The sequence below is a fragment of the Opisthocomus hoazin genome, chromosome 2 (genome assembly GCF_030867145.1).
Source record: "Opisthocomus hoazin isolate bOpiHoa1 chromosome 2, bOpiHoa1.hap1, whole genome shotgun sequence".
NCBI classification, from domain to species: domain Eukaryota; kingdom Metazoa; phylum Chordata; class Aves; order Opisthocomiformes; family Opisthocomidae; genus Opisthocomus; species Opisthocomus hoazin.
The window spans coordinates 30,552,418-30,579,437 of record NC_134415.1 but is presented as its reverse complement, the minus strand read 5'-3'; the positions used below and the strand labels follow the sequence as shown (position 1 = coordinate 30,579,437).

Sequence of the window (27,020 nt, the reverse complement as noted above, 5' to 3'; positions counted from 1 at the left end):
ATTTCCTGGCGAGTGCACAGCAGAAGAAAGTTTGCAGAAATTAGTATATTTTTTTGCACAGACAACACTAGTTGTAGTGGCACCTTTTACCTCCATTAATTCAAACAGCAGTCCAGGCTCAATTACAATGACGACTTCATACTCCAAAGCATTCTTGCCAGAGATGGACCCCAGGAAGGAGTCTCTCATTGCACACGCGCCTTCTATTGCTTCCTCAATGCCAGGCTTCTTCCACGCAGAGCTTGCATTAATCCAGCCAGTACGAAACACACCCTCCGAATCTGGAAAGCAAAGCAAACAAAGGAATTTTTAAAGTAGTGTCTTTCTACTCAAGTGTTTATTAAATGAGTAAAAATGAACGGTGTATCTCTGTTTTTGCATTCCTTTTAACTGTGCAGTTAAACAGTGCACTAAAAGAATTCCTTAGAAATTACATGTGCTTTACCTTTCTTATAAGGGAGGTGCTGGAAAACCTCCTCTGCCAAGTGAGGAAGAATTGGCGCCACGGATCGGACTACTACGTCTAAAGCCTCTGCCAGCACAGTCTGACACGAACGACGCTTAGGATCTTTTTCTTCTTCACAATAGAGCCTGCAAGACAGACACGAAAGCCGGAAAGTATCTGTATGCTCGTGTTACTCTTCTTGCTGAAGAGCCATCCTGCAGGGCTGCCACTGAAAGTGCACGAGCCTGGCCCAGCTTGCCTTCCTCACGAAAGCTGCTCCTAACCCCTTCCCAGGTAAGCACAGCGGCATCGGCACGAGTGTGCAGCCACATTTCGTCATAGGAAAGATTTTGCACACGGCATGTTCATTTGCTTCATTTGTGTAGAAGAGAATCTTTTTGCAGGGAGGTGGGCCTGCAGCTCCGTTAGCCCTTTGTTCTAGTTCATCTATAAAATTTAGCATTAGGGCTTTTTTCTTTTTTTTTCTTTTTTACTTCCATTCTGCAAACTACAGATCAGTATAATCCTGATCTGTATAACCCCCTACCTCCTTCCTCCAACAAACAGCCCTTTTACAATTGACAAAGGTATCAGTCACATCCTTAGGATGTTTTTTATCTGTTTTTTTGACCAGTAGAAGACATTAGGTTGTCCAGATAAACGCTAAAAGCCCTTCCTCCTGCCTTCCCAAATCCAGATGCACACAATTCCAGGTAGAAACACAGATCTGAGAATCTATCTTTAACTTTTATTCAGTTTTAAACACGTCTGCTTGATGACCTTTCAAAATGACTCAGTACCCCTCGTGGACAGAATTAGAGAAACGCATTGATGACAAAAATACTCAGCTGGAAGCAGTTTTCACCTGTGAGCTTTAGCACATGTAACCCTGAAACGTTCTCCGAGATGGCTGCATTCACTCAACATTCGCCTGGAACGTTACTACCGCTGTCTCAAACCGATGAACTTGGTTTTACCCTTTCAAAGGCAGCACTAATGAACTCACCTGTCTTTGATTATGCTGAAATAAAAGTTAGACAAGTTTCGGGAACAGAACGCTTGCAGCAATCGAACAACTTTGCTATAATCATATTCTTTGTATGCTTCTGTAACCTGGGAGAGGGAGCAGAGGGAGGTAAGAACAGCGTATCAGTGTTAATCACATGGCATCCAACGGCAACCACTGATGAACCTGAACTCACAGCAACTGTGATCAGTGACACAAGGTCTGGGAGAATCTTTTCTTTAAAAATCTTTTCTTTAATCTCTTTCGTGTGTGTGTGTGTGTGTGTGCGTGCGTGCGTGAAGTTAATTCAGTTAACAACCAGGACAAAGAAGTAATTTCAATTCCAGTTTGAGGGGAGAGGACAGGGGGAATCCCAGAAATCACGTCCATACTTTCTCATTCAGCAGAACAGTTCCGAGTGACAGAAATGACTAAATTTTGGACTACAACAGATTTCCAAAGCTCTAGAGTTTTTTTTTTTTTTTTTTAAGATCCTATTTGAACTATTTCTAATTTGAGGCCTTGGGTAGGGGGGCAGTGGAAAAAATTGGTCGATGTCAAAACCAAGTTAAGAATGTTAAAAACAAAGCCTTCCTCTCGAAAGCTGAGAGGGGCTTAAGGAAGCACACATTGCATGAAAGAAACCTTTGTGGTCATAATTTGCCTACTTGTGACATACTCTTTTCCCCATACACGTAAAGAATTTTCCCTAGAGGGTATAACCAATGAAAAACGTTACACATATATTAATCTAAATGAAATTTACCCCTACCTTGCTGCCATAATCTTGCAATAAATGCAGCATGTATTGATCTACTATGTACATCTCTGAGGCGGGGATGGAATCGGTTTCTGGGTTGAAGCCAGCCATGTTTCCCAGCATGAAGCGCAGTGTATTCCGAAGCTAGGAACAAGCCGGACAAATTAAACATTAATGGGCTGCACTTTAGATGAAACACAAAATGATAATATTCTATAATGAATTAACTGAAGTTGGTTGCTTCTCCAAATGATTGTTTGAATAGTTACAGAAGTACCACGAAGAACATATGCCAAAAGGACTGACAGAAAAGTAATGAAAAGACCGGCTGTTACCAAGGCACGCTGCTAAAACCAGTCTTTTCCTTAGTACACTTTACTGTTTGATCCACAGATGTAAAAAGCAGCACTACCTACCTACACGAGTTTGGAAAAAGCTTTCTTTAGTCTAAAGACTGAAAAGCTTTGCAATGAATTCTACTCAGCCAACCTAAACACAACAGACCTAAACACAAAGAGGACCTGTCACCTGAATGAAGAGCGTTAGGACAGCTGGCTCTTACCTTGTTGATATCATCTCTCGCAGCGTTAAGCACAACAGGCCCAACCAGCACCTCAGTGAAAACGTTCGATTCCGCCACCCACCAGCGGAGAACATCGGCGCCGTACGGAGGATCCTTGGTGTGATCCTAAGCAGAGAGAGAAAGGCACACGAGTAAAGCTGCTGGTGGTCCCACAGCACGATGAGCAGTGCAACTCGGGGGTGCCAGTGCTGCGAACGTAGCTGTAAGCGTGCTGGCCTTCACCCTCTTCCAGCAAGATTTACTCTTAAGCCAGGGCTACAGTACATACTCACAGCAGTCTGTGCACAGGCAATGCTAGAACCCAAGTAAGCTGAGATAAATTCATCTTACAGCCTTAAATCCTTTCAACGTTTAACATTAAAACAACAATGTTAATATCTAAAACTATACACCTTCCCCCCCCCCGCCCCCACTTTGGACTGTTTTCCACCCTGTTTTCCACTCTGAAAATGGCTTCTCTCCTTTTTGAAAGAATAGAAACTATTGGGTGTTTTATTGAATCAGGTAAGCAAATCTTTGTGAGGATTGATTCTTTTGTCTAGAGTTGCAAAATCTGCTTAGCAGCCTCAGAAAGGACTGGGTAGGGAAAAAAATCCAGAGCATCACCTGGAGTGCAACCTCCCTGGCCACGGAATGAAGCATGTTCCCAGAGTCGATAAACAGCCCGGGCTGGGAGCAGTCAGACCGATGGGCTGCAGCCACTGCTCTGACTGCTAGGCCCAGCCTGTAGGCTTCAGTCAGTTTGAAAGCAAAGGTTAATTATTTTAACTTCTTTTTTAATCCCTCCCTGTCCTTCCACCAACAGTGTTCCCAAGTAAAAAGGAACCATTCTACACCTTCTACAGTGTATTTGCTTATCTTACAGCACAAAACAAAGTTGGGTTTTTTATAGGCACTACAGCTGAAGCAAAACTCCTCAAGGTTTTCACTCCAGCCAAACGGAAGTGCAGTGTAGCCAAAGTCTTCAGAAAAGCTTTACAGAGAAGTTCTACAAGACAGCTGTTCAGAGGAAAACATGCCACAAGGCAGTTGCAGAATCCGGTAATGAAAAATTGTAACTAGTGAATCTAGGAAACTCAAGTGTTTGACTTACTTCGCCTCCATTGATTACTACATCAGGGTCAACCACGTTGCCAATAGATTTAGACATCTTCTCCCCTTTCTCACCAAGAGTAAATCCGTGAACTACCAGAGTCCTGAAGAAAAGATTTTAGTGAAAACAAAATCCCAGGAAAAAAAAAAAAATCTACATTAAGAATATATTTCTAATGAGGATATTTGTACGTCAAAACATACAGAAATCCTCTATTTTGATAAGCCTGAAACTTTATCTGTCGAGTTCAACCAACCATGAACACGCTGTACTACCATCCAAGTGGTGCATACAACTTTATTTTCCTCATTTAGTTTTGCCATGTGAGCCACAGATTGTTTGCAGATATCCAGGGCACACACACTTCAGATTAATTCAGGACTAAAGTATTATTTACTCTTTAAGCCAATACATTTCCCCAGATTGCACAGCCTCCTTGTAACTGACTCACATTACCTTCCCTATGCTCTTCACCTTCCAGCTCCAGTATGAGACATGCACACAGTGATTCTGCATTCCTTACAGCCTAACGTTCAATTCACAAGTCAATGACCTTAGGAAATTCTCACACTGCACCTCCTGTAATTATCCCATTGATTATGGGAGCGGGAGAGATGGCAAAAGAACAGACCTGGAATTGACAATGTGATAGGATATACCTACATGACTGAGAAAGAAAACATCTATTAAAATTACGATGGAAAAAAATTTAAACAATAAATCCATTACAATCTAATCCGAGAAAAACTTTATCCTGAAAATGTAAGAACATAAATCAGATACTTAGCAACAGCTGGATTTCTCTTGTTATACACTACTTTTATCAAAAGCCTGTTACTTAATAAATGAACTTTGACGACGAGACCAAGTTGGTTGGGAGTGTCGTTATGCTCAAGGGTAGAAAGGCTCTGCAGAGGGATCTGGACAGGCTGGATCGATGGGCCGAGGCCAACTGTAAGAGTTTCAACAAGGCCAAGTGCCGGGTCCTGCACTCGGGTCACAACAACCCCATGCAACGCTACAGGCTTGGGGAGGAGTGGCTGGAAAGCTGCCCGGCCGAAAAGGACCTGGGGGTGCTGGTTGACAGCCAGCTGAATATGAGCCAGCAGTGTGCCCAGGTGGCCAAGAAGGCCAACGGCATCCTGGCTTGTGTCAGGAATAGTGTGGCCAGCAGGAGTAGGGAGGTGATCGTGCCCCTGTACTCGGTGCTGGTGAGGCCGCACCTGGAGTACTGTGTTCAGTTTTGGGCCCCTCACTACAGGAAGGGCACTGAGGTGCTGGAGCGTGTCCAGAGAAGGGCAACGAGGCTGGTGAGGGGTCTAGAGAGCAAGTCTTATGAGGAGCAGCTGAGGGAACCGGGGTTGTTTAGTCTGGAGCAGAGGAGGCTGAGGGGAGACCTTATTGCTCTCTACTACTACCAAAAAGGAGGTTATAGTGAGGTGGCTGTTGGTCTCTTCTCCCAAGTAACTTGCGACAGGAAAAGGGAAGTGGCCTCAAGTTGTGCCAGGGGAGGTTTAGACTGGATATCAGGAAAAATTTCTGTGCTGAAAGAGTTGTGAAGCATTGGAACAGGCTGACTAGGGATGTGGTGGAGTCACCATCCCTGGAGGTGTTCAAAGAACATGTAAATATAGCACTTTGGGACATGGCTTAGTAGGCATGGTGGTGATGGGCTGACGATCTTAGACGTCTTTTCTAACCTTAATGATTCTACGATTCTAACTAGCAATGCATTTGCCATCCATGCACTTACTTATATGGTGCTTTTTTCCTTGCTGCCACACTGGTTAATAGAGAGGACTGAAACCAACCTCCCAGTTGGTCTTTTCCTTCAAGGTATGTATCTGCTCTTTGCTCTGCACCTTTAAAAACAGTAGATTTCGTTTAAAATATCAGCCTGTATCTTCAAACAATTAATACACTTAACAGAAAATTTCTGAAAGTCATTCGTAAAACTTCTGCTGCTCTTTAAACCCAGTAGGTAAGTTAATTTTAGAAATGGTGTACGGTTACTTGAACGTGATACAAGTGGCGCATCAGCATCACAGTTTTTTAAAAAATCTGAGACTCACTGAACTCCAAAATTTAAGAAATAAGCTTGCTTTCCCCCAAACAAAACAGTAAGTTATGAGAACAGAAGCTATCACGCTCAGAGCACTTCATAAGAAGTTCTCAAAATACTTTCCGAGTACTCCTCAACAAACTGAAGGACTCAAGATCACATACTTTGGAATTATTAAGAATCTACGCTACAACCTGAAAATTCACGAGTTGGGAATTACTCAGGATACAAGTCACAGATGTAATGTGCCTGAGTAACCTGTGTAAGGCATCTGGTATTTTCAGAGAAGACCAGGAAGCTCTGGCACTGACCGCAGCTCACCTGCGACAGAATTTACATTTCTGGTCACTGGTATTCCAGGAAGATTAAAAATGCCAGGAAAGGGCAAGGACAACATGGGAAATAGAAAGCCTGCTGTGGGAGAGAGGGGTCTGGGGGAGCCTGGCTTGTTCAGCTTTCCAGGCGAAGACTGAGTGCAAATATTATTCCCTATAAATAAACAAAAAAGGAATGCTAGAGAAGAACAACTGGAGCTAATGAGTATAGTTGGGATCACAGAAAAAATGAGCTGTAAGGCGCACAGACCTGCTGTTAGCTGACTGCACGTTAAGAGCAGAAAAGCAAACCTAGCTTTCCCACAGGGTTGAAAGAGGGCAGAAAAGCTTTAATGGCTTTACTGGTGGAATTCAGTCACTGTACAAAAAGGTACAAGATGTGTTGACTCAAGAAGTCCCTCCCATCCTGAACAATCCCAGACAGGTCACCACCAGACTGAGGACAGAATAACGTCGAGCACAGCAGAACATGCAAGTCGAAGTCTACAAATGTGCAAAATTCTACACACATCTGCCAGGAATTTAGTTTTGATTCTAAAAGTTGGTGGTCTAATTTTCCAGATATTCAGATAACAGTTTCTCTGCTCAGTTTTTATCTATGTGCTCCTTTCATTCTCTTCCTAGGACCCCTGAGACAATGTTGCTTTCTGCTGCTGACACACTTGATTTATTTGTTTAACTTAATGGAAGTTTCGATATTTAGATCCATCCTGCAATAAAAGGAAGTTCAACATTACAAAGGTCAAGGCCATACAGTTCCAGCTAGCACAGGAAAAATGTGTGGGTGGATGTTAGGGTTTTTAACACATTTGTTTAATTCCTTCAAGAAAATCCACAAAGAGTGGGGGTTTCACAAGTAGAGTAAGTAGGGAGCAGCCTTTGTCCTAACAGACTGCAAAAATACTTGTGAGGACCAGATGAAAAAAAAGAATCTTTGGGGTAAGGAGGAAAATAACAGTGGAAAATCTCTAACAACACATTTCTTCTTTACAACTAGTTTACTAGCCACTGGTTTTAGAAAGTGAACTTCTCATGGAAATGCCAGTAGTTACAACTTAGAGGAGAAACGAATTTAAACAAACAACTGATTACAAACAGCAAGCTGTATTGGTCTTCTCTGACAGGAATTAGTGCATCTGGCAGGCAGGCTAGTGTAGCTTACAAAGTTAACGGAGGCCTGAGCATTTTGTCTCTGTAAAATACAAACATGGGTTCTGCATACACAAAGCCTGCCTTTTAAGGGCATGGGTAGCTCCCCTACCTCAGCTTCGTTAAAGTTGTGATGGTTATATATAAATTAATTAGAACAGTGTGCATGTTTCTTTGTAACCGGAAGAGTATATCCGACAACCCAGAAAAGACTTTTCAGTTGTTTATTTTACACTGAGGTATAGTACATAGGTCATTAAAGAGAACTACAATTTATGATCCTTCTAGTTTGGATTTCAAGATTCCATATCTTTGATCTTACAGACTTTGACTTTTAGATTAAACGTATTGTATATTAATGCCAGGAATGAATCAGCTAAGATAAATTCAAGTCTCTCAGTCAGCACAAAAGTTTAAACACTGAGATAGGCAAGTTGTAAAGTAATTATGTTCATTCAGTTAAATATTAGCCAATAAGACAGGGAAAAAAGTTAGGATGTTGAAAACTACCACCACTACGATACAAACTATGGGTACAAAGCAGTGTGACTTTTATCAATGGCGTATCACATCACAACAGAGTCCAGTGTGCATTTTTATATGAAATATTTTGAAAACTAGTGATCTCAAGGTTGTTTTGCAGATGGCACTCTGCCCACGAGGAAAATGTCAAGACATGTAAGAGAATTTTAAGACAGAAAAATTTCTCTAAAATGGATACTCCAAAGACAGCTACTGAAATAAACACTATCAAGAGGCTGAGCACAAACTGAACTTCAAAGCAAAAAAAGAAAAAAAAATCCTAGGCACCACAGCATTGAGCATTCAAAATTAGCAAATGCTTTTGAACTGAAATTTGCTTTTACCACACCTTCTTATTGGAGGCAGTGGATTAACACTCTTCTACCTCACAACAGCACTGTGAAAATGAATTTATTCATCCATGAAGCATTCAGACTTAAATTTTAACACTGCACAAAAGAATATGGAAACAGTTCTTGCAAAAAAAATATGAGGCATGTGTAGCAAGGAACAGGGTTAGACAGCACAACAGTAAATTGTTCGGTGTTAGGTGAACAGAGCATTAAGGAAGCAAACAGAATGCCCAGAATACTTCACTAGCAGAGGGTTTTTCAGAGCACGTTGCTCTTGTGGATCTACTCTCAGTGGTGCAAGGGAATTAGTACTTATTTTACACACAGTCTAGTTATAGCTGTACATTTTTGGTTTTGTGGCTATGGTAGTTACATCTTTGATCTTAGTGTGTAAGTCGCACCTTCCTACCTGCCACTCTGCTGATGTGGAATGGTTTGGTTAATTTGTCATTTAGCTAGAAGTCGTACTTTTGACACACCTAGGCTGGAAAAAGGAAGCCAACCGCAATTCAGTGAAAGAAGAGCAACTTTAAGTCACTTCTGTCAGCACTATGCCCTGTCTCTGGTAGGAAACGCAGCAGGGCAGGTGTTAGAAACATGACTGTATCTACGCAACCCATGATTCAGGTCACTGAGCTTGCTGTCACCGAGCAATTCCTTTAACCTGTATGAAAACCTCGTATCGCAGAATCTCTCTCTCCTCTTCCTCCTCCCCACCCCCTTCCCAACCTGCCATATTTTTTAAAAGCAATCTGTGTGGCTATCAGCTAAAGGGATTAATTTTATAACGGATGCATCTCATTTAATAAGCTCGGACACAGCTGGTTCAAGTCCAGGCCTGAGTTCCCCAAGTTGCAGAGATGTTGAAGAAACGACTTTATTTTTGAGAGACTGGAACTGGCGGGAAACCTCCAATACTGTTTATTCATGCTGGTTACTAACAGACAGATCATTGATTTATAATTTTCACTAACTTGAGTTCATGGGAGAGTGGAACAATGATAAACATTGGTCTCAGTTTTAGCCATCTGTTACATCCTCCAGTTGCCCTGAAATTAACTCCTGCGCTGTGAAAGGAACCACTGCCACGCATGACGCTGTCATCAGAAGGCAAGCAGTAACTGCTGTTATCACTGATCCCCTACCACAGAATTGGCAGGTAGCCCTTCACAGGCAGCACACTAGCTCCCATACACCTCTGTGCTTTCCTAAGTTTAAGCCATGGGAAGTTCTTCTTCCTGTTGTGACGTTCTCAAAGCAATTTTGGATTTCTCCATGGATTTCATCCGTTTTTCCCCAAGAGTACGTTGGAAAAGAATCCCATCTGTTAGCCTGCTTGTAAGCCTTGCCAATTATTTTTACTGACATAGGAAGAAGTTCTGCAAAAAGTTTTAGAAGCAGGAGCATATTGGGAAATGCAAGACAAAAATATTAATTCAACAACTTCTCTTGCAAAGTGCATTTTTCATAAAGGCTAAATTAAAACAGTAATTTCAGATGAATCGCTGAGACTGTACTTCCACTTCTGGCAGTACCTGGGAGCCTCAATTACGCAGGAAAAAAGGTAATGCAATTTTTGTGTTATTTCTGAAGATAAAGAGGCTTACAAGATCTCACTGCTTGTTAGCCCTTCCCCCAGCTTTTGAACCTGAGGAGCCTCTCCAGTCATGTCAGACGGCAAAAGAAGGTGCCTTCCACACACCAAGGTCCATGAAAACAGATGACTAGACAGAGAAGAGGAACTTTTAATGGTTCCATGAAAGAAGCAGGCCGTACTCTGAAAGACCCAACATTTACTAGACATTACAGAATCCATATGGGAGCCTTACACAAATTAACAGTGAATCAAGAGTTTTGACTCTGATATTCCTTATTAAACACGATGTCTCTCCTCTATGCAGCATTAGAGTTAGTTTTTGCATACTGAGGTGTTAAGCCCTTAAAGAATGCAAGTACCTGCCAGTGCATAAAATACCACTACTTTGTTACACCGTTCAAAACCAAACCGGAAACATTTTTAAAAAGAGTACAAACTTTAATATATGTAAAGGTCTTCCAGAAAATGAATGTTTGCTGATGGCACTGTTGCCTGACCAGGTTGCTAAGAAATAAAACCTCTGGTACTAACGGGTTTTATAATTCAACAAGATTGTTATCACGCAATTGTGTACTGAGCGTTTAAAGTCCAACAGACTTGATGTATGGGACCAGACTCCTCCTTTAGAAAGGACTCCTGACTTTGGACTATCCTCCAGGCAAACAGTGTATATTTTATGAATTTTCATACAAATATATATCTGCTCCTGCTGAGTAGCAACTACTGGCAGTAGGAGCTATAAGTAGCACATAGCAAGTGCAAATATTTAAAGACGCAATATATTGCTTAAATTACTGAAAGTAATCAGAAGTAAAAAAGTACACCTACATTGTCAAAATCATAAATCTTACTTAGATTCAGCAGCAGATCTCAGTTTTGTTCTGCTTCAAATAGCATGCACAAGCACAAACTGAAATTCATTAACTGAAAATAATGCAGGAGTTACCAAGTAGCAGTCAAGTACCTTGGCCATTTCTGTCATGAAACTTCTATACCCAAAGTATGTTCTGACTAGAAGACACATGGTATGCCACACAGCAGATGAGTCAGAACAGAATATCAGAAAAAAATCTCAGCTTCAACTATGCTGAAAATGAGTTTGCCAATATTAAACCCTTCTCTTTATAAGCAAAGGCAGCTTTACAAGAAGTCACAACCAGTTTGCTGCTGGCATAATCCAACTCCATTTTGCTGATACCAACACCATCATGCGGAACAGTTATATCTTGCTCTCCAAGTATTTAAAAAAAAAAAATCAACATATTAATTCCATACCTTCCAAAACATGAGCCCAGGATGTTCCACTGTCAAACCAGATGTCTAGGACATCCTGTCCCTTGACATAATCGAAAACATCATGACCACCAGCCTGTTGGAAAAAAAATTATTAAATAATGCAAATAGAATACTCTGTATCATCAATGCTTTTCAAAGCTGGAACTAAAGCAGATTTGGTTTCCTCGACCAGTTTTGTACAGGCTCTGCTACCAACTTTGTGAGTGAACACAAAATAATTCAGATAATTTTTCACAATATTTTTCAGATAATTACTGATGAAAACCCAAAACAGAACATGGAAAAATTACCAAAAAACATGAGATGGCAGAGTAACGCTACAGTTTGCATGCTAGCTTATGAACACAATTGTTAAAGGAACAATAAAACGTTAGGAAGAACTAAATAAACATTCTAATATATTTTAATGACAAACACTTAAGATTTATTTGGGCTCATAATTTGGTTAATTAGGATGTCACTTTCCTCCTGAATTCAAAGGACGATGGAGATCTCTGCCCTGAATTAACGGCACAAATCTGATTGTGTGTATTTTGTCATACTCAGATCTCACTTTCTGAATATTCCTTTCACAAGACACAGAATCACAGAATGGTAGGGGTTGGAAGGGACCTCTGTAGGTCATCTAGTCCAACCCTCCTGCCGAAGCAGGGTCACCTACAGCAGGCTGCACAGGACCTCGTCCACGCGGGTCTTGAATATCTACAGAGAAGGAGACTCCACCACCTCCCTGGGAAGCCTGTTCCAGGGCTCCGTCACCCTCAGAGGGAAGAAGTTCTTCCTCATGTTCAGACGGAACTTCCTGTGCTGCAGTCTGTGCCCGTTGCCCCTTTTCCTGTCACTGGGCACCACTGAAAAGAGTTTGGCCCCATCCTCCTGACACCCACCCTTCAGATACCTGTAAGCATATATTAGGTCCCCTCTCAGCCTTCTCTTCTTTGGGCTAAACAAGCCCAGCTCCCTCAGCCTCTCCTCATAGCAGAGATGCTCCAGTCCCCTCACCATCCTCGTAGCCCTCCGCTGGATACTCTCCAGCAGCTCCTCATCTTTCTTGAAGTGGGGAGCCCAGAACTGGACACAGTACTCCAGATGGGGCCTCACTAGGGCAGTGTAGAGGGGAAGGAGAACCTCCCTCGAGCTGCTGGTCACACTCCTCCTAATGCACCCCAGGATCCTGTTAGCTTTCTTGGCAGCCAGGGCACACTGCTGGCTCATGGTTAACCTGTCATCCACCAGCACACCCAGGTCCCTCTCCGCAGAGCTGCTCTCCAGCAGGTCCACCCCAAGACTGTACTGGGGTTGTTCTTCCCCGGGTGCAGGACCCTGCACTTGCCCTTGTTGAACCTCATCAGGTTCCTCTCTGCCCAACTTTCCAGCCTATCCAGGTCTCGCTGAATGGCAGCACAGCCTTCTGGTGTATCTACCACTCCTCCCAGTTTGGTGTCATCAGCAAACTTGCTGAGGGTACATTCTAACTCGTCATCCAGGTCACTGATGAAGTTGTTAAACAAGGCTGGGCCAAGTACTGACCCTTGAGGGACACTGCTAGTTACCGGCCTCCAACTATACTCAGCGCCGCTGATGACAACCCTCTGAGTTCTGCCATTCAGCCAGTTCCCCATCCACCTCACTGACCACTCATCCAGCCCACACTTCCTCAGCTTCCCTAGGACGATGTTATGGGAGACCGTGTCGAAAGCCTTGCTTAAGTCTAGGTAGACAACATCCACGGCTCTCCCTTCATCTACCCAGCCAGTCATGCCATCGTAGAAAGCTATCAGATTGGTCAGGCATGATTTCCCCTTGGTGAATCCATGCTGACTACTCCTGATAACCTTCTTTTCCTCCACTTGCTTGATGATGGCCTCCAGGATAAGCTGCTCCATCACCTTTCCCGGGATGGAGGTGACGCTGACTGGCCTGTAGTTCCCTGGGTCCTCCTTCTTGCCCTTTTTGAAGATTGGAGTGACATTTGCCTTTCTCCAGTCCTCGGGCACCTCTCCTGTCCTCCAGGACCTCTCGAAGATGATGGAGAGTGGCTCAGCAATGACATTCGCCGGCTCCCTCAGCACTCGTGGGTGCATTCCATTCTCACGAAGGTACAAAATTGAAAAGGATTATGGAAATAGATGAAGGTTTTATGTTATTTCCCATTACTGAACCATCTTGAGTACCTTCTGTATTTGAAGTAGAAAAGTTACCTTTGCTACAGCCTCTTTCGATAGAAGTTGTTCAATAGGAAGAGTCCACCATGCATCTGTTCCTTGCTGCTCCACAATTTTGATGACATCTGTGATAGTTTCACTGGGTTAGAAGCAAAAAAGAAGGTAATGAATTGATGGGTTAATCGTACCTTTCTACAAGTATCCCAGGTCCAAAGCAGTGAGATATATTGACAAAGAGATCAAGCTATTTAAACCTGTGATTTTCCAACTTCTAATCCAGACATGGCTCCACAGAGTGTTCTGCATGTATTAAAAAGACTTCCTACTTTTGTCTTCTAAGATGGGTAGAATTGTTTAAAACCTGGATATACAGAAACCTGCATGTACTCCAGACAGCTCTTTCTGCAAATACTCAATAACCGGGCACTCAAAAAAGACGCCAGCAGCTTGAAAACTTCTAAAATCTATTTCACTTGCTATTTCTTGACCTTGGATTTACAGAAACTAAACCCCTATTTCCCCCAAAAATATTAGCTCTTTTTGACAACAGGCTTCTTTTCTCCACTGGATAAAGGGATCTTGAGAACTCCTGTGGAAATGGAGAGTTAGGAAATGGCAGCATTGCAAATAACATACATATATATTAGACCTCTGGCTGCCTGGATTCCTCCTTTTTAACAATATAATTTTTTAAATTGTAAGAAACGTATATATAATTATATTAATAATGTGGGAAACTGAAACTTCTGCATGTGGTAGAGAAGTGATGTAAAAAAACATGCAACATACACTCTGAAGGCATTGTATGAGTTCATATGGTACGGCACCAGCCAGGACAAAGGTCCTGAGATAAACAGATACTACGGAAATAAGAAAAACAAACCGCCAAAAAACCCCTAAGCATTTTTTCTGATATGAACAGATAACGCAACCACAAGGCATGCAGTTCTGTGCACTATTTACGGCACATTCAATCGTTGTTGTAAGGCTACGGGAATTGATTTTTAATATCATTTAATGCCAAGTCTAGACATGAACTAGGATAGCTTAAAAAACAAAACAAACCCCACGCACTTTGTCTTGCTGACTCACAGACCGCTTACTAAAGAGGTGATTTTTAAAACATCTGCTGTATTTAAGGAGTACAGCATATTACCACGACCTACCAACTTCAAACTAAAACCGCTGTGTTACCCAATCCACCAGAGATTAGTTTTCAACTTGAGAAATGAAGATTTAATCAATTAACTAACCTCTTCACACAGTATTGTGAAAGGGGAAAAATTAAATTTATGATCTGGCATAATTATCATGAAAACACAAAAAGCAGATGATCTAACTTCTTTAGTGTCATCACTTGGCTTTGTATTTGGACTTCTGCATGGTATTTTTTCTGCACTGCTAATAAGCTGAGCTACATCACCACAACATTTAGCGGACTCTGACACATGGAGTTTAAGTATGAAAACCCATGCTCTCCAAGAAGATGTAGAACAAATTATTACTTATTACATGAGCTGCAATAGTAAGAAGAAAATGCAATTTTGCTCGATTGTGGGAATAAAATGACAGACCAACAGTTTTGTGTTAATCAATCAATCATCAATTAATCAATTTACTTTTCAAAGTCCTGCAGAACATCCCAGTAGATTTTATGGAGAGACAACCCACTAACTAGTAACACTGACAAAGTGACAGCCAGCTAGCATACTGTCGCCATTCTTACCCTCCAAGCTAGAACGGGTATCACTCACCTTCCAGTTTAATGATGATAGCACACAATTTATGGCTTTGTAATATATCTGCTAACATTTATCTTGGTAAAACAATATTTAGGAGCTCTGGTTCTGAATGGCATCTTTTCCTTTCAGAAATATTTGTGCAGAGGCCTACTTGCCTATAATTCCAGTTGCGAAGCGTTACTTCTTCCAGACAAAAGCAAACAACAACTTCAGTCCTGGCAGATTCCTGGTAGAGAGCTGATGCCTTGCCTCCTTCAGGCTAAATCTTCAAATTCAGAAAGCTCTCACGAAAAATCAAATAAGCCAAGAAGTTAGTTTGTCTCAGCCCAGATTATACTATTCCAATGAATCTGTCTCTCTCTTGTGGGGTCAGTACCTTCCACTGAAGAGGCCGGCTTTACACCCAGACCTTCAATGACGACACGGACTGTAGCACCTGGGACCATTTTAGAAGAAACAATACACAACACCATTTTTCACTCCTCGCCAACAGAAGGCTCCATCTTTGATTCTTCTCGAACACACCATCAGTGTATTTTTAAAGAGAATTATGGATAATTAGTTGTCTTCAAATGAGTATTTCAGAAGCTCTCTCCAAAGTCTCAACGCTCTCTTGTTACTGGACAAGTCTTACCCATGGAAGTCAACAGCAGAAGACATGACTAGCTAAATTAAAAAGAGGATGACTTACTCTAAAACGTGCTTACTATGCGCTTATTACCACACTGACTCATGGAAGAAGTAATTCAGTGCTCAGCTAATGGCTCTGGCATCAGAGCCAGAAAATTTTTCTAATCAAGAATCACACCCATAATATATGCATAGTACAGAAAAGCTACCAGCATGCCCTACAAAGCAAGTAGAAAATTTAAACAGGAACTACGCTTGTCTTCCACGTATCTTTTCCATGTTGCAAATACACTTCAGTGGAGGAACATAAACTCTAATAACAAATTCATTTTCAACCTATACATTTTTAAAGCATTCATCAGGTATCTGACAATATCAACATTTGTAAGGATTTTTAAAAGGCGACAAATTCAGTTACAGACCACAAGTAACAGCTACCTTGTACAACAGGTAGCAATATACTCTCAACAATGTTTTCGAGCAACTGCCTGGATTCAACTTGATCACAGCAGAAATCTCAGTTTGTCAGTTGTTCCAAGCTTTAAGTAAAGGAGATACAGCCTGAAGTGTCACCAGTTTTCTGGCACTGCAACTGTTAGTTGCAACAACATGTCTCCTCAGTGGAAGAGATAACTATTAAGGTCAGGCCTATCACTCAAATCTTTGGCGAAATTAACAACGGGGGGACCTGAAACACCGGGTTAGTGCAGGCTGCGTTACCTGTAGTGAGGATGAAGTGTTCTCCCTTCCAACCGAGGCAGGGGGAGGGACAAGAAGGAAATGAAATCTTGCTATCAGCCCCCCTGGGAAACCATCATAAAATGACTGCCTTCATTTACAGTAAGTAAGTATTGCCAATGCCACACAACAGTTGTCTACCACTATAGATAACACCATTACTACAAAACATACGATGGACTAACCTTTTACCAAGTACATTGCTATGCAATGCAAAGGCTTGTATTGCTAATTTATGAAGGGCAGAATTATTTTAAAGACGTATTTTCATGACGTGAACTAACAGATATGATTATGCTACAGATAAAAGCTTTCAGACAACTAAAAGGTCAGATTTGTGTTATCAATCACTTACAAGAACTAAGAAGTCAATGACTATGAAGTCAACTTGTTATTGACCAATATTCTCAAAATTGTATTGTAGTTTCAAATCAAGTAAAAATAACATTTTAGCAGTGCAACAGTTTTTGATTACATTCAGCTTCCCTACAGAATATAAGTCAACATTAACAGGCACATATTTTATCAGAGGAGATAGTTAAAACCAAAGATTTCCAGGATATCGTTTCAACAAATGCTTTTTCCTCCTACAGTCTGAAAAACCTAAGACAAACAAATAGAAAGAAAACCCTGTTCCTCTAATCTTTTCCCAGGATTCTTATGAATAACTATTACCACAAGTAAGTGAAATAACTATATTTAAGGTATCTGTATTGTAAGGAGGAAGATTTTTGCAAACTACTTTATATAAGGTGCAAGTGAAAACCACCTTTCTCAAATAACTACTCATCACTTTATAATCTGCAGGCTTCAACGTGACCATGATAATTCACTGAATTAGCAATAAACACCATTGTAAAACTTTGCCCTGTATTCATACGCTATCTAGAAGAACTTGCATTACGTGTCACTCGCTACGTTTTAACACTGAAACCTCTACGGCAATTCACGCTACCACGACACCAGCCAATCACTCTGAAGTCTGATATTGATTATGCTGAACACTTATTTAATGTGTTAACAGAAATTAGGCAGCATTAAGATACGGTCAGGAGGAGAAGAACACAGTGCCTGATGCTCTCTCAACCTCTATTCAAACAAGAATAAAGAGGGCAAGTTGTCTTTTTACCTGAACCTTGATACTCCACCAGTAAGTATTCAGGTTATTGTAAGTTGCTATTGCTTACAAGTCACTTAAATGTCTTAACATTTTAAAAAGCAAATTAAGAGTGCAGGGCAGATCTACTTCAAAAACAGGCTGGGTTTTGGGGTGGTTTTTTTTTTGGTCAGAAATTTAAGCTACTTGTTAATCAAAGTCACAGAGAAGTCGACAAAAGTTCCCAGGCATTAGAATAATCTTTGCAATAGGACTTATTATTATCAATATCTGGACAGAGAATCTGTATAGTTAAGAACTTACTGCATGAGATCAGATTAAAGTATGTATCTCACATTTATTACCTGGTCTGAGCTACCACTGGAAATATAAAAAAATCTCTCATTTTACTTCTGGATCTCTCTTCTCTTCCACGAGTTACAGAATTTCCTAGAATCAGAACGTTTTCTCAAGAAATCTACTAAATTTTGAAAGCTTCCAAAATCATAAGCATTTATTTGTGCATGTATTCTATTTAGTTCTATTTTCTCTCCACTTGTGTGGAAAAATCACACAGATTCTTACCTATGTGTTCTCATAATTCTGACCGAACATTGCAATAATGAAAAAATGTTCTCTCTTTTCTCTCTCTCTCATATATGGTTTTGTTATTTTTATACTAATTTTTAAATTCCTGATCACAATATGATGTGGTATACTCTACATAAAGGATCTAATCTTCAGTGGCGTACTAAATTTACAACCTTAATCGTACCATACAACCAGATGTCTTCTCGGGCTATGGGGGGCCACAGCAGCAAACAGGAAGACTCATGGAGATCCTGCACCAACTTGTTGCATACAAGATTACAATCTAGATCTTGGCTATGAAGTTAGAAAGATAGGATTGTTGGTATGAGAAAAATATTTTGTTAGAGATGAGCAGTTGCACCTTGAAAGAGAAGCTTTCTGCAGACTTTCACATGACAAATTCAGGGCAAACCAACCTGCAGAGGAAACAGCAGTTTCTCTTGGGTTTGTTTTTTTTTTAAAGTCTTTTTACAGGTGATACATAAACAGGATCACTCAAGATGGACCATCGGTGCTCTCATATGTAACAGCAACTCCATGTGGACTACGCTGACTTCCAGTGGAGATGCTGTTACTTTTGATAGCCACTCAAAAACTCCGGAGCAGCTATTACTGAAGCATGTTTATCCAGCATTCAAGATAAGAAAACAGCTTTTGTTTTGAAATGTAAGTTATTTACTGTTGTTTTAATGATATTAATTATTCACACAATCTGAATACAAAACTTCCCAAGTGTTAGAAATATGTCAGCAACCTACTGTGATATGACTTCAAAATGATAATGCACATGCAACTAAATATTCAGGCTAACTTGTTTATTTCAGTAAGAACTGGTGTCCAGGAAAATGACCTATGAATTGACAGACTGTTTTCTAAATTTGCCTGTCATTTCTATAGGCCAATATTCTGCGCACTTTTCCTATTCTGCTTACAGAATTCTGCTATGGCTAACTTTGAATATTTAATGTGCGTTTTACAGTTTACATTGAAAATTTCCCCTCTACTGTAAAACATGTTAGAAGAAGTATCGATTATAAATAAGCATAAGAAGCTGCCAGCCAAATGAAATAAATCTACTTTTCACGCATACTGGATATGTCTCTTTTCTCCCTAAACATCTCTCTTTTCCCCCCAGATCAATTCTAACCAAACACGCCATACTGTCCCTGTGTTCAGTCACCTGCACGCGTGACTGCTAGGCCAATACCCACACACAAAGGTCGAGCTGTTCAACTACTGCAGAGTTTATCACATCAAAATGGCCCGATTGCCACATATTGTACAATCTCACACAGCTCAAGCACTTACAAAAGCTGTGCTCTTTAATGCAGGTCACTGGCTTTCAAGGTAGTTTTACCGCAATCTAAAGCAATTTCCACGCATCCCTCCTTTCAAATGTTTTCTGTGCCTGCTGGGTCAACTCCTCTATGTTCTGAAGGAGCTATTGCTTCATGGTGCCTTTCACGTTTGACTGCAAACTGCTGAACTGTTTTTCATTACACTCTTTTTTTGTTGTTAAACTGTGTATTTAACAATTCTAAGCAAGCACAACTGACACACTCAAGCCTACTTCGCAGACTACAATAAGTATTCCTCAGAAATTGTAATTTTTTAATGTAAACATATACTTACTTTTTTAATAGGGTAACAGTTTTCGCAGGTAAAACGATTTCACACGCCACAGAGCCGCCATCCCTTTATTTCTTCATGTGCGTCAACATTATTCAGGTACTATAAACGACTACGGTTACTGTGATCTTTTCTCACAGTTATTGCCTACTGCGAGTGAGTCAAAGTACAGCTCCGTGCACCTACACACCCAGTGACACTAAGTGAAGCTAAGAACTAACTGCTTAAAGTCCATTCCCTGGCTCTCCACACCCTAAGCCTCACTCACTACTGTACTTCTGTGCTCAGTCCAGCCTCTGGAAAACACGCTGGACTCTCTGCAGTACATTTATTCCACAACAGAATAAAAAAAGTTCTGCAAAGGTACGTAAGTTCATCTCCAGCTATGCAATCTTGTAATCCACAACAATTTTGCACAAACTTTTGTAAAGTTAAGTGGTAAAAAAATGGAGTTACAGTAGCACATCTCCAGACAGAAAACAATTATGGAAACAAACAACTAATGTGGAACTCTGCAACACTATTTTTATGAAATCATCTCTTAGAGGATATTCACAACTGAAAACCTCTGTTCCCCTAAGGGGTGAAAGCAGAACTCTTAATACTCCTTAAAAGACAGAAAAGGATCATATTTGGTTGAGGTTTCTGTTTTAAAGCATAGCTTGCATTTCCTCCACATTACATTGTCTGGAAATCCTGAAATGCAGTGTTTGCAACATCTGCATGCTATTAACTTAACCAAAAGATGGCAGAATAAGGCTAGCATCTGAAGCTTTAGACGCACCAAATCACATAGCTAAAGGTAGGTTGCTTACATTTATTAAGGCTGGCTCTTCAAAAACACTGTAGTTTGATTTTGGAAAAAAGTGCAGCTATTTATTCTGCCACCGATTTGGTCATTCCAGTTCAGATAATCTCATTGTCACTTACTCAATTGCAAAAAGTTATTTTGACAAAAGAGCTGTACTGTTCAGTTTACAGTGCTACAATTACAGTCGCAATCTATTCTAACTACAACTTGCATTTTACTCTTTACTTAAATATAAAGGCTAGTGATAACTGCCACCTCACTTAATTTGAAGATGAGGGATGAAAGCAGCAATTACTATCAAAGGGACATTTCGGGAAACTGAAGTATCTAAGTAAATTGATTCCTACTATTTACATACAAGTCACCTTCAGCAATGAGTTTTTCATTGCTTTAATTTACAGCTGAATTAGCTCTGTATATAAACAATTACAAGTAAAAGCATGTACTTTAAACTTAAATAGTTATGTTCTATAATACTGTGTAACTGCAGCACAACAGCCAGTGCTCATTCTTTCATTTTTCAATATAGAAAGCTAGACAAATACCTGTTTATCAAGCATTGTCCTGTGTCCTTCTGATAAAAAACAGGAATCGGAACACCCCAACATCTTTGCCGTGATATACACCAAAACGTCCTTCTGTCCAGCATTTCCAGCATTCTGTTCACTGCAGATGTAGGAATAACTTTCACTTTTTTCAACACTTCCTATAAAGTACACAGTGAATTGTTGAACACACTTCAGCATTCAGACAAACGCTACTTATGCTACCGGTAAAATAAGGTAGATGTCAACACTCCCACTCCCAGTATTGAATAACATGTGATTGGGCAACTGTCACATTTACTTCACTGCACGCTGAGCTTCAGTAACATACTTAGAGCACTGTATAGACTGTACACGTCCCCGCAGAGCGACCAATGCTTTTTTGCCAGCTCTGATTCTCTAGCAGATGCACCCTAAAATGAGTTAGAAATGGCATCAGTAAATCTATCAGAAGTTTAACAGCTTATTGTATCTTGTGCTTATGTCTACTTTGAAACCACATCTTGATACATACTGCCTGTATTAGAGAGCATGGGCTACCACTCACTGCCAACCCCGCTGAACAACCATCATATTTTCCTTAAGTCTAGACAAAGATGAATATGGAATAAACACCTCATGCCCTAGTTAGAATGAAATCACTGTTATTAAAGACAGCCTACACTGCTGGTCTGAGCTTTCTGTGTGGATGTACATAATCTCAAAAAGCACTCTGTTTGAAGAAAAAAAAGTATGTTTTAAAGTTACTTAAAACAGGACTGTGGAAAAATCAATAAGGGAGCAAACAAAAATGGCTGGCCACACAAGGCTACCGTAACAACAAAAGTAATTTTAACAAAGTTGCCTCCTCTGATTTAAATCCTTGAAACATTGCATTTTTAAAAATATTTTTGGGAACAAAAAAATTCAGTAGCTCTGAGAAGCTTAGACATCTCCTATAAATACAATGAACACATGTGCCAGTTCATGTATTTATCCTGTGTTATACCAATCTTGACAAAAAGCCAACAACATTCATCACTTCTACAAATAACTAACACTTTCCAACTAGTGTTTGTAAACCCTACAGAATAACATACTCTGGAGTGAGCTATAGCAAGATTGTTTTGCTTATTCCAAATGGCATCAGCTGTCTTTAAATGTCCCATAAGCAGGCAAAATTATATACCTGTGCTGTAGCCTTCACACTTGCTGTGTTTACAAACCACTGTTTGCTGGCACGGATAATCATTGGTTTTTTAGTCCTCCAGTCATATGGGTAACTGTGCACGTATTTCTCCTCTTTTAACAAACTCCCAGCTGCTCGAAGCATCTGAATGACTGAGAGAAAAAGTGAGGCAAAACTAAAATCCAATTTGAACATACTGCTACTTTTAACTTCAACACATAGCAAGAAGTGCCTATACCTCACCCATATTCAAAATGTGTTCAGTTTATATGAACCCTCAAAATATACCTGCAGGAACGTAACTGATAAAGTAACAAATGGCTAAGCATCTAATACTCACCAGCTTCATTCCCCTCTTCAAGGACATTCTTGTTTTGAAGTTCAGGACCTGCAGCTTCGGTAAAAAACCCACCTTCATCCACAAGACAATCCTTAAAATAAATACGTTAATCATGTCAATAAAATACGACGTGGCAATGAATTGCATTTTTGGTATTCAAAAGTGAGTTAAGTACTCCGCTGAGTAACTACTTTTCTGATGAATAGCAAAGTATGCTATATTTAAGTACACTTCAGATTTAGTGAACTGCAATTTACTAATCTACCAGGCAAATGAATTTTACATATCAGAGGAAATGAGCACCATTAGGTTTGCAGATATACCATAACTGTCTTATATTAACTCACTGATTAGCATTTCAGTAACTTTTCACATGAACAGTGAAAAACAAAAATAAACAAACAAACCCTCAAGAAAAACCTCATCCTCGGAATAAAAACCACCAGAAATAGGAGTACAATCGGGTTTTGGAACATCGCAAGAGTCATCTCTTAAACAATGTAAAAGAGAAAAAGAATACTCTGCATCTCCATTTCCAAACACAAACTGATCATGCTGAATACTGAACTGTATTTATGCATCTGTTCAGAACAAGCTTTGCTGAAAACGAATAGTAATATGACCTACATAACTGGTGATTTACTGGTCTGCAAGATACAGCTTTAAAGTCAACTATGACTACTGAGAGCCAATATCTGAGAATTGTTCTCTGTGTTAATCTTTGAGGAACACAACACAGAAAGAGAAATCTGATTCTATTCTACCACTACTCTGTAAGCTTCAACTGGCAGATGCATGAAAAACTACATCCTTTTATTTTGATACATGCTTTTTTAAGGATAGTCCTGCATTCCTGCAGGCCATTAGTGATACTCACACTTATCTGAATGCTTCAAAACATTTTCAAGCTTTATGCAATAATTACAACAATCACTTTAGTGGCACGTGGTCAAACAGTTGCAAGAAATCAAGAGCAACAGCTGAAAAAATAAAGTACCGTGGGTAACTGATGGTGGGAAGCTACACTGTAGTCTTCCATACCATGAGCTGGGGCTGTATGAACTAATCCTGTTCCTTTTGCCATTGTCACATGATTTGCAGGTAACAGAGGAGAGACTCTGCCAGGAATTGTGGGATGGGCACAAGAACCATCTGCCAAATCTACACCTGGGGGTGAAAAACAAAAAACAGAAGAGAAAATAGAGAAACAATTCATGAACTCAGCTTCTCTTATCAGAGAGCAGAAATGCAACAACTGATGAGCAAGTGTATGCATGGGATACTACACAGATGTACTGCTTCTTTACCTTCTTTGTGGGTCTCTGTCCAAATGCTTTCAAATTCTCTGCATTGTTAATCATGTACGCAGTTTATTTTCCTTTGAAGAAAAAACTTTTCTTCCACCTTAGACAACGGTATCCCATTAGCAGTGACATTCCACCTAGGGATCACTATTTCGGTGTTCCGGAAACTGATCTCAGTTACTATTTAATAGGCTAAAAACCTTGAGTTTGGGATCTATTCCTAGTTCTGCCACTAAGTACTAATATTAATCATGAACAACACATTTAAATTCTCTAAATTACATACAAATAGAGTACAGCATGAGCAAAGCTAATGACAATTTAAGGTTAAAAAAACACTGAAGAAATCTTAGTAGTAAAGTCTTGCTGAAAGTCAAGAATCATAGAGCTTGAGGAATGCTTCATATGACAAAATGGCTTTCACTGAACACTTTCTTCCTAGAAGAAACATGCTTAGGAACTGCTGTCAGACAGTTAGGTACACAAATACAGGAAGTTAACAAATACAACTAATCACTGAATATATGGGAAGATAAAAAGAACAGGTTCCGATATTAAATTTCTTTTCAAGAAGGTCCAACTCCACTGCTGCATGTTATCTGCAAATTATGTGATTCAAGAAGGTGAAGTCTGTGAGAAGAACACGTCCAGGTAATTTTATCATTAGGTAAAATCAAGATTATTAAGCAGAGAAACGGATAATCTTTATCCCCTTTGAAAAAGAAGGCATGGAAAGACACCAAAACAACCCGAAGTCATACTAGCCACCATCCTCACCTCCTTTAGATAAGCATATTTCTAGCTTTGAATCACTGATAAAGGCAATGAATAAAGTTCACAAAAGATACATTAAATCCCAACTCATGACAGAATTCTGTCTACTAAGAAATATCACTACACAATTTGTTAGGATGCCAACTTAACTGCTTTAGTTTGTCCATACAGATAAGAGTCACCTACGATACCTCAATGTTCTTCATGGTTACAGTGAAGGCTTAAAACACCTCCTAACTGAAAAATTTGAAAAGTAATGTACCATGACAACAATGACCGATAATGTTGCCAATTCTGCTACACTAGGTAATTTCAGTAGTTTTCACAGAATTTAGCAATTGGGCAGACCGCAGCCCCTTGTTCTCATCAGCAATGATGAGAAAGACAGACAAACTGCATTCAATGTGATCAAGGTTTTCATACCGAACAGACTTCCACTCAGTGTTTAAGGTTTCCAGGTGTGAACCCAGATTTTAAAAAGTACTTTGCAATCTATGGATGAGAATTTGAGCTACAATACACCTGTACTAAATCTGACAGACTGCTCCTCCTCTTTGTATTATTTTAGTGAAGCATGTTCTCAAAATATAAACAAACTTAATATCTCAAAACTAAAGCAGTTTTCAGACACCTACAAGCAGATTCCTAAGCAACACAAGATTAACAATACTAAAACCTACCTTTACACGTTGACATAACCTCAAACTGCATGTCCAAAACAGCAGCTGTAGATTCAACTCTATCTGCAGCTAGAATGAAGTGTTCACCAGTAGTTGTACATTTCACAACTGAATATCTACAATGCAAATATACATTTGTCATACTAAATAATTCCAAATACCATAAAGCTACAAATTGTTTAAACATTCCACCTCTAAAAGACAGCAAAATATGTTTTAAGATCTACATGTCCAATTCACTCTTAAATCTCAAAAGAATTTCAAGATAACGTAGCATCAGGAAGAAACTACTTCAAAAGAATAAAATGAAAGCAGAAACTAATATATTAAGAGAGATAGAACAAAGTTTACAATCGTGTCATAGAAAAAAAAACCAACCACAAAAAAGATGCCTTAAATATAACATAATGGTAGTCCTGAAGGTTTTCACTTTGCTGATAAATATTGCTAAGGACTTATGGAAATCACTGAACCAAGTTAAAGACACGTACACTGAATCGGGCATGTAGCAAACTGCTTCATTGGCTGGCAGAGTCCAAGGTTGCGTGGTCCAGACTAGCACACTAACAGGGGATGATCCATCTACAGATGTAAATTAAAAGCACTTTACTTACAATTATAACAAAAATAAAACCTATCAGTCTTAAAATCTGTACAGAAGTCATACCTATCACAGAAGTCAGCTTAGGTGGTGACTTTAACAGGGGAAATTTCATATACACAGAACGACTGACATGCTGCTCATTGTATTCAAGCTCTGCTTCAGCCAAGGCTGTTCTGGGGAGATACCAAACATAAGTTAATACACTCAAACATGAAAAGCTATTGATACCTTGGCCAAAATTTTTAAGACAAACTAGTAAGTCGATTCTTACTTTGCTGAAGGAGACCAGAACACAGGTTTATAGTCCTGATAAATGAAACCCTAAAGAGAAAAGGAAGGGAAAACCAGAAAGTTAGGAGAATCGCAACTCACGACAAATGAAAACACGCTTTACCAGAAGTTCAACATACCTTATCATACATTTTGTAAAAGACTCTCAGCTGGTTTGCTTCGTACTTTGGATCAAATGTACAGTAGCAGTTAGCCCAATCTGCCATTATACCCCAACGAATGAAGGCGGATTTCTGTTTCTCAATGGCTCTTTCTGCAAATTCTCTGGCTGAAGGAAACAGTTCCACGAAGCACACAGTTTAGGCCACGAAGACAAATATAATACCATTTAAAATATGCTACTGATGTTTTTTAGAAAAGCCTGAGCTGAACATATTGAAACTGTGCACCAATTACTGACGTGCATCAAATAGATTATGGCGGCTCAAAAAAACATGTATTTCAGAGAAGTAGTTGCATAAAATGACTGCAAAGAGTAAAAAGATCCAGGAGTGGCACTTTTTGACTAATACAGGGACATAAAGCACAAGTGTCTATAGAACATAAATTTTCTTTTTAAAGAAACGGGGAAAAGAGCACGTTTAGTTATCAAGAACAGTTTCTCAACGTGCATTCTCACATAATGTGATATAAGAAAGAGGGAAAATTAACCTCTGTTGATGCCGATTCAAACTTTTCAAAGCAATGTGCATCTGAAAACAAGTTAGCCCA

General features: G+C 39.9%; 1 protein-coding gene across 2 annotated transcripts in view; it reads right to left on the bottom strand.

Annotated features, from left to right (window-relative positions):
- Positions 1-27,020, bottom strand: part of IARS2 (isoleucyl-tRNA synthetase 2, mitochondrial) — a 39,249-nt gene that overhangs the window by 1,912 nt on the left and 10,317 nt on the right. For both annotated transcript variants that reach the window (XM_075413024.1, XM_075413023.1), the window contains exons 4-21: positions 26,429-26,577; positions 26,290-26,339; positions 26,082-26,191; positions 25,906-25,996; positions 25,415-25,530; positions 23,654-23,823; positions 22,657-22,747; positions 22,317-22,468; positions 21,149-21,309; positions 13,403-13,505; positions 11,181-11,274; positions 5,641-5,749; positions 3,888-3,990; positions 2,774-2,899; positions 2,224-2,355; positions 1,452-1,558; positions 446-591; positions 91-281 (exon numbers count right to left, since the gene is read on the bottom strand). In XM_075413024.1, the coding sequence (XP_075269139.1) occupies positions 91-281; positions 446-591; positions 1,452-1,558; positions 2,224-2,355; positions 2,774-2,899; positions 3,888-3,990; positions 5,641-5,749; positions 11,181-11,274; positions 13,403-13,505; positions 21,149-21,309; positions 22,317-22,468; positions 22,657-22,747; positions 23,654-23,823; positions 25,415-25,530; positions 25,906-25,996; positions 26,082-26,191; positions 26,290-26,339; positions 26,429-26,577 (2,201 nt within the window). The remainder of the gene's footprint in view (positions 1-90; positions 282-445; positions 592-1,451; positions 1,559-2,223; positions 2,356-2,773; positions 2,900-3,887; positions 3,991-5,640; positions 5,750-11,180; positions 11,275-13,402; positions 13,506-21,148; positions 21,310-22,316; positions 22,469-22,656; positions 22,748-23,653; positions 23,824-25,414; positions 25,531-25,905; positions 25,997-26,081; positions 26,192-26,289; positions 26,340-26,428; positions 26,578-27,020) is intronic.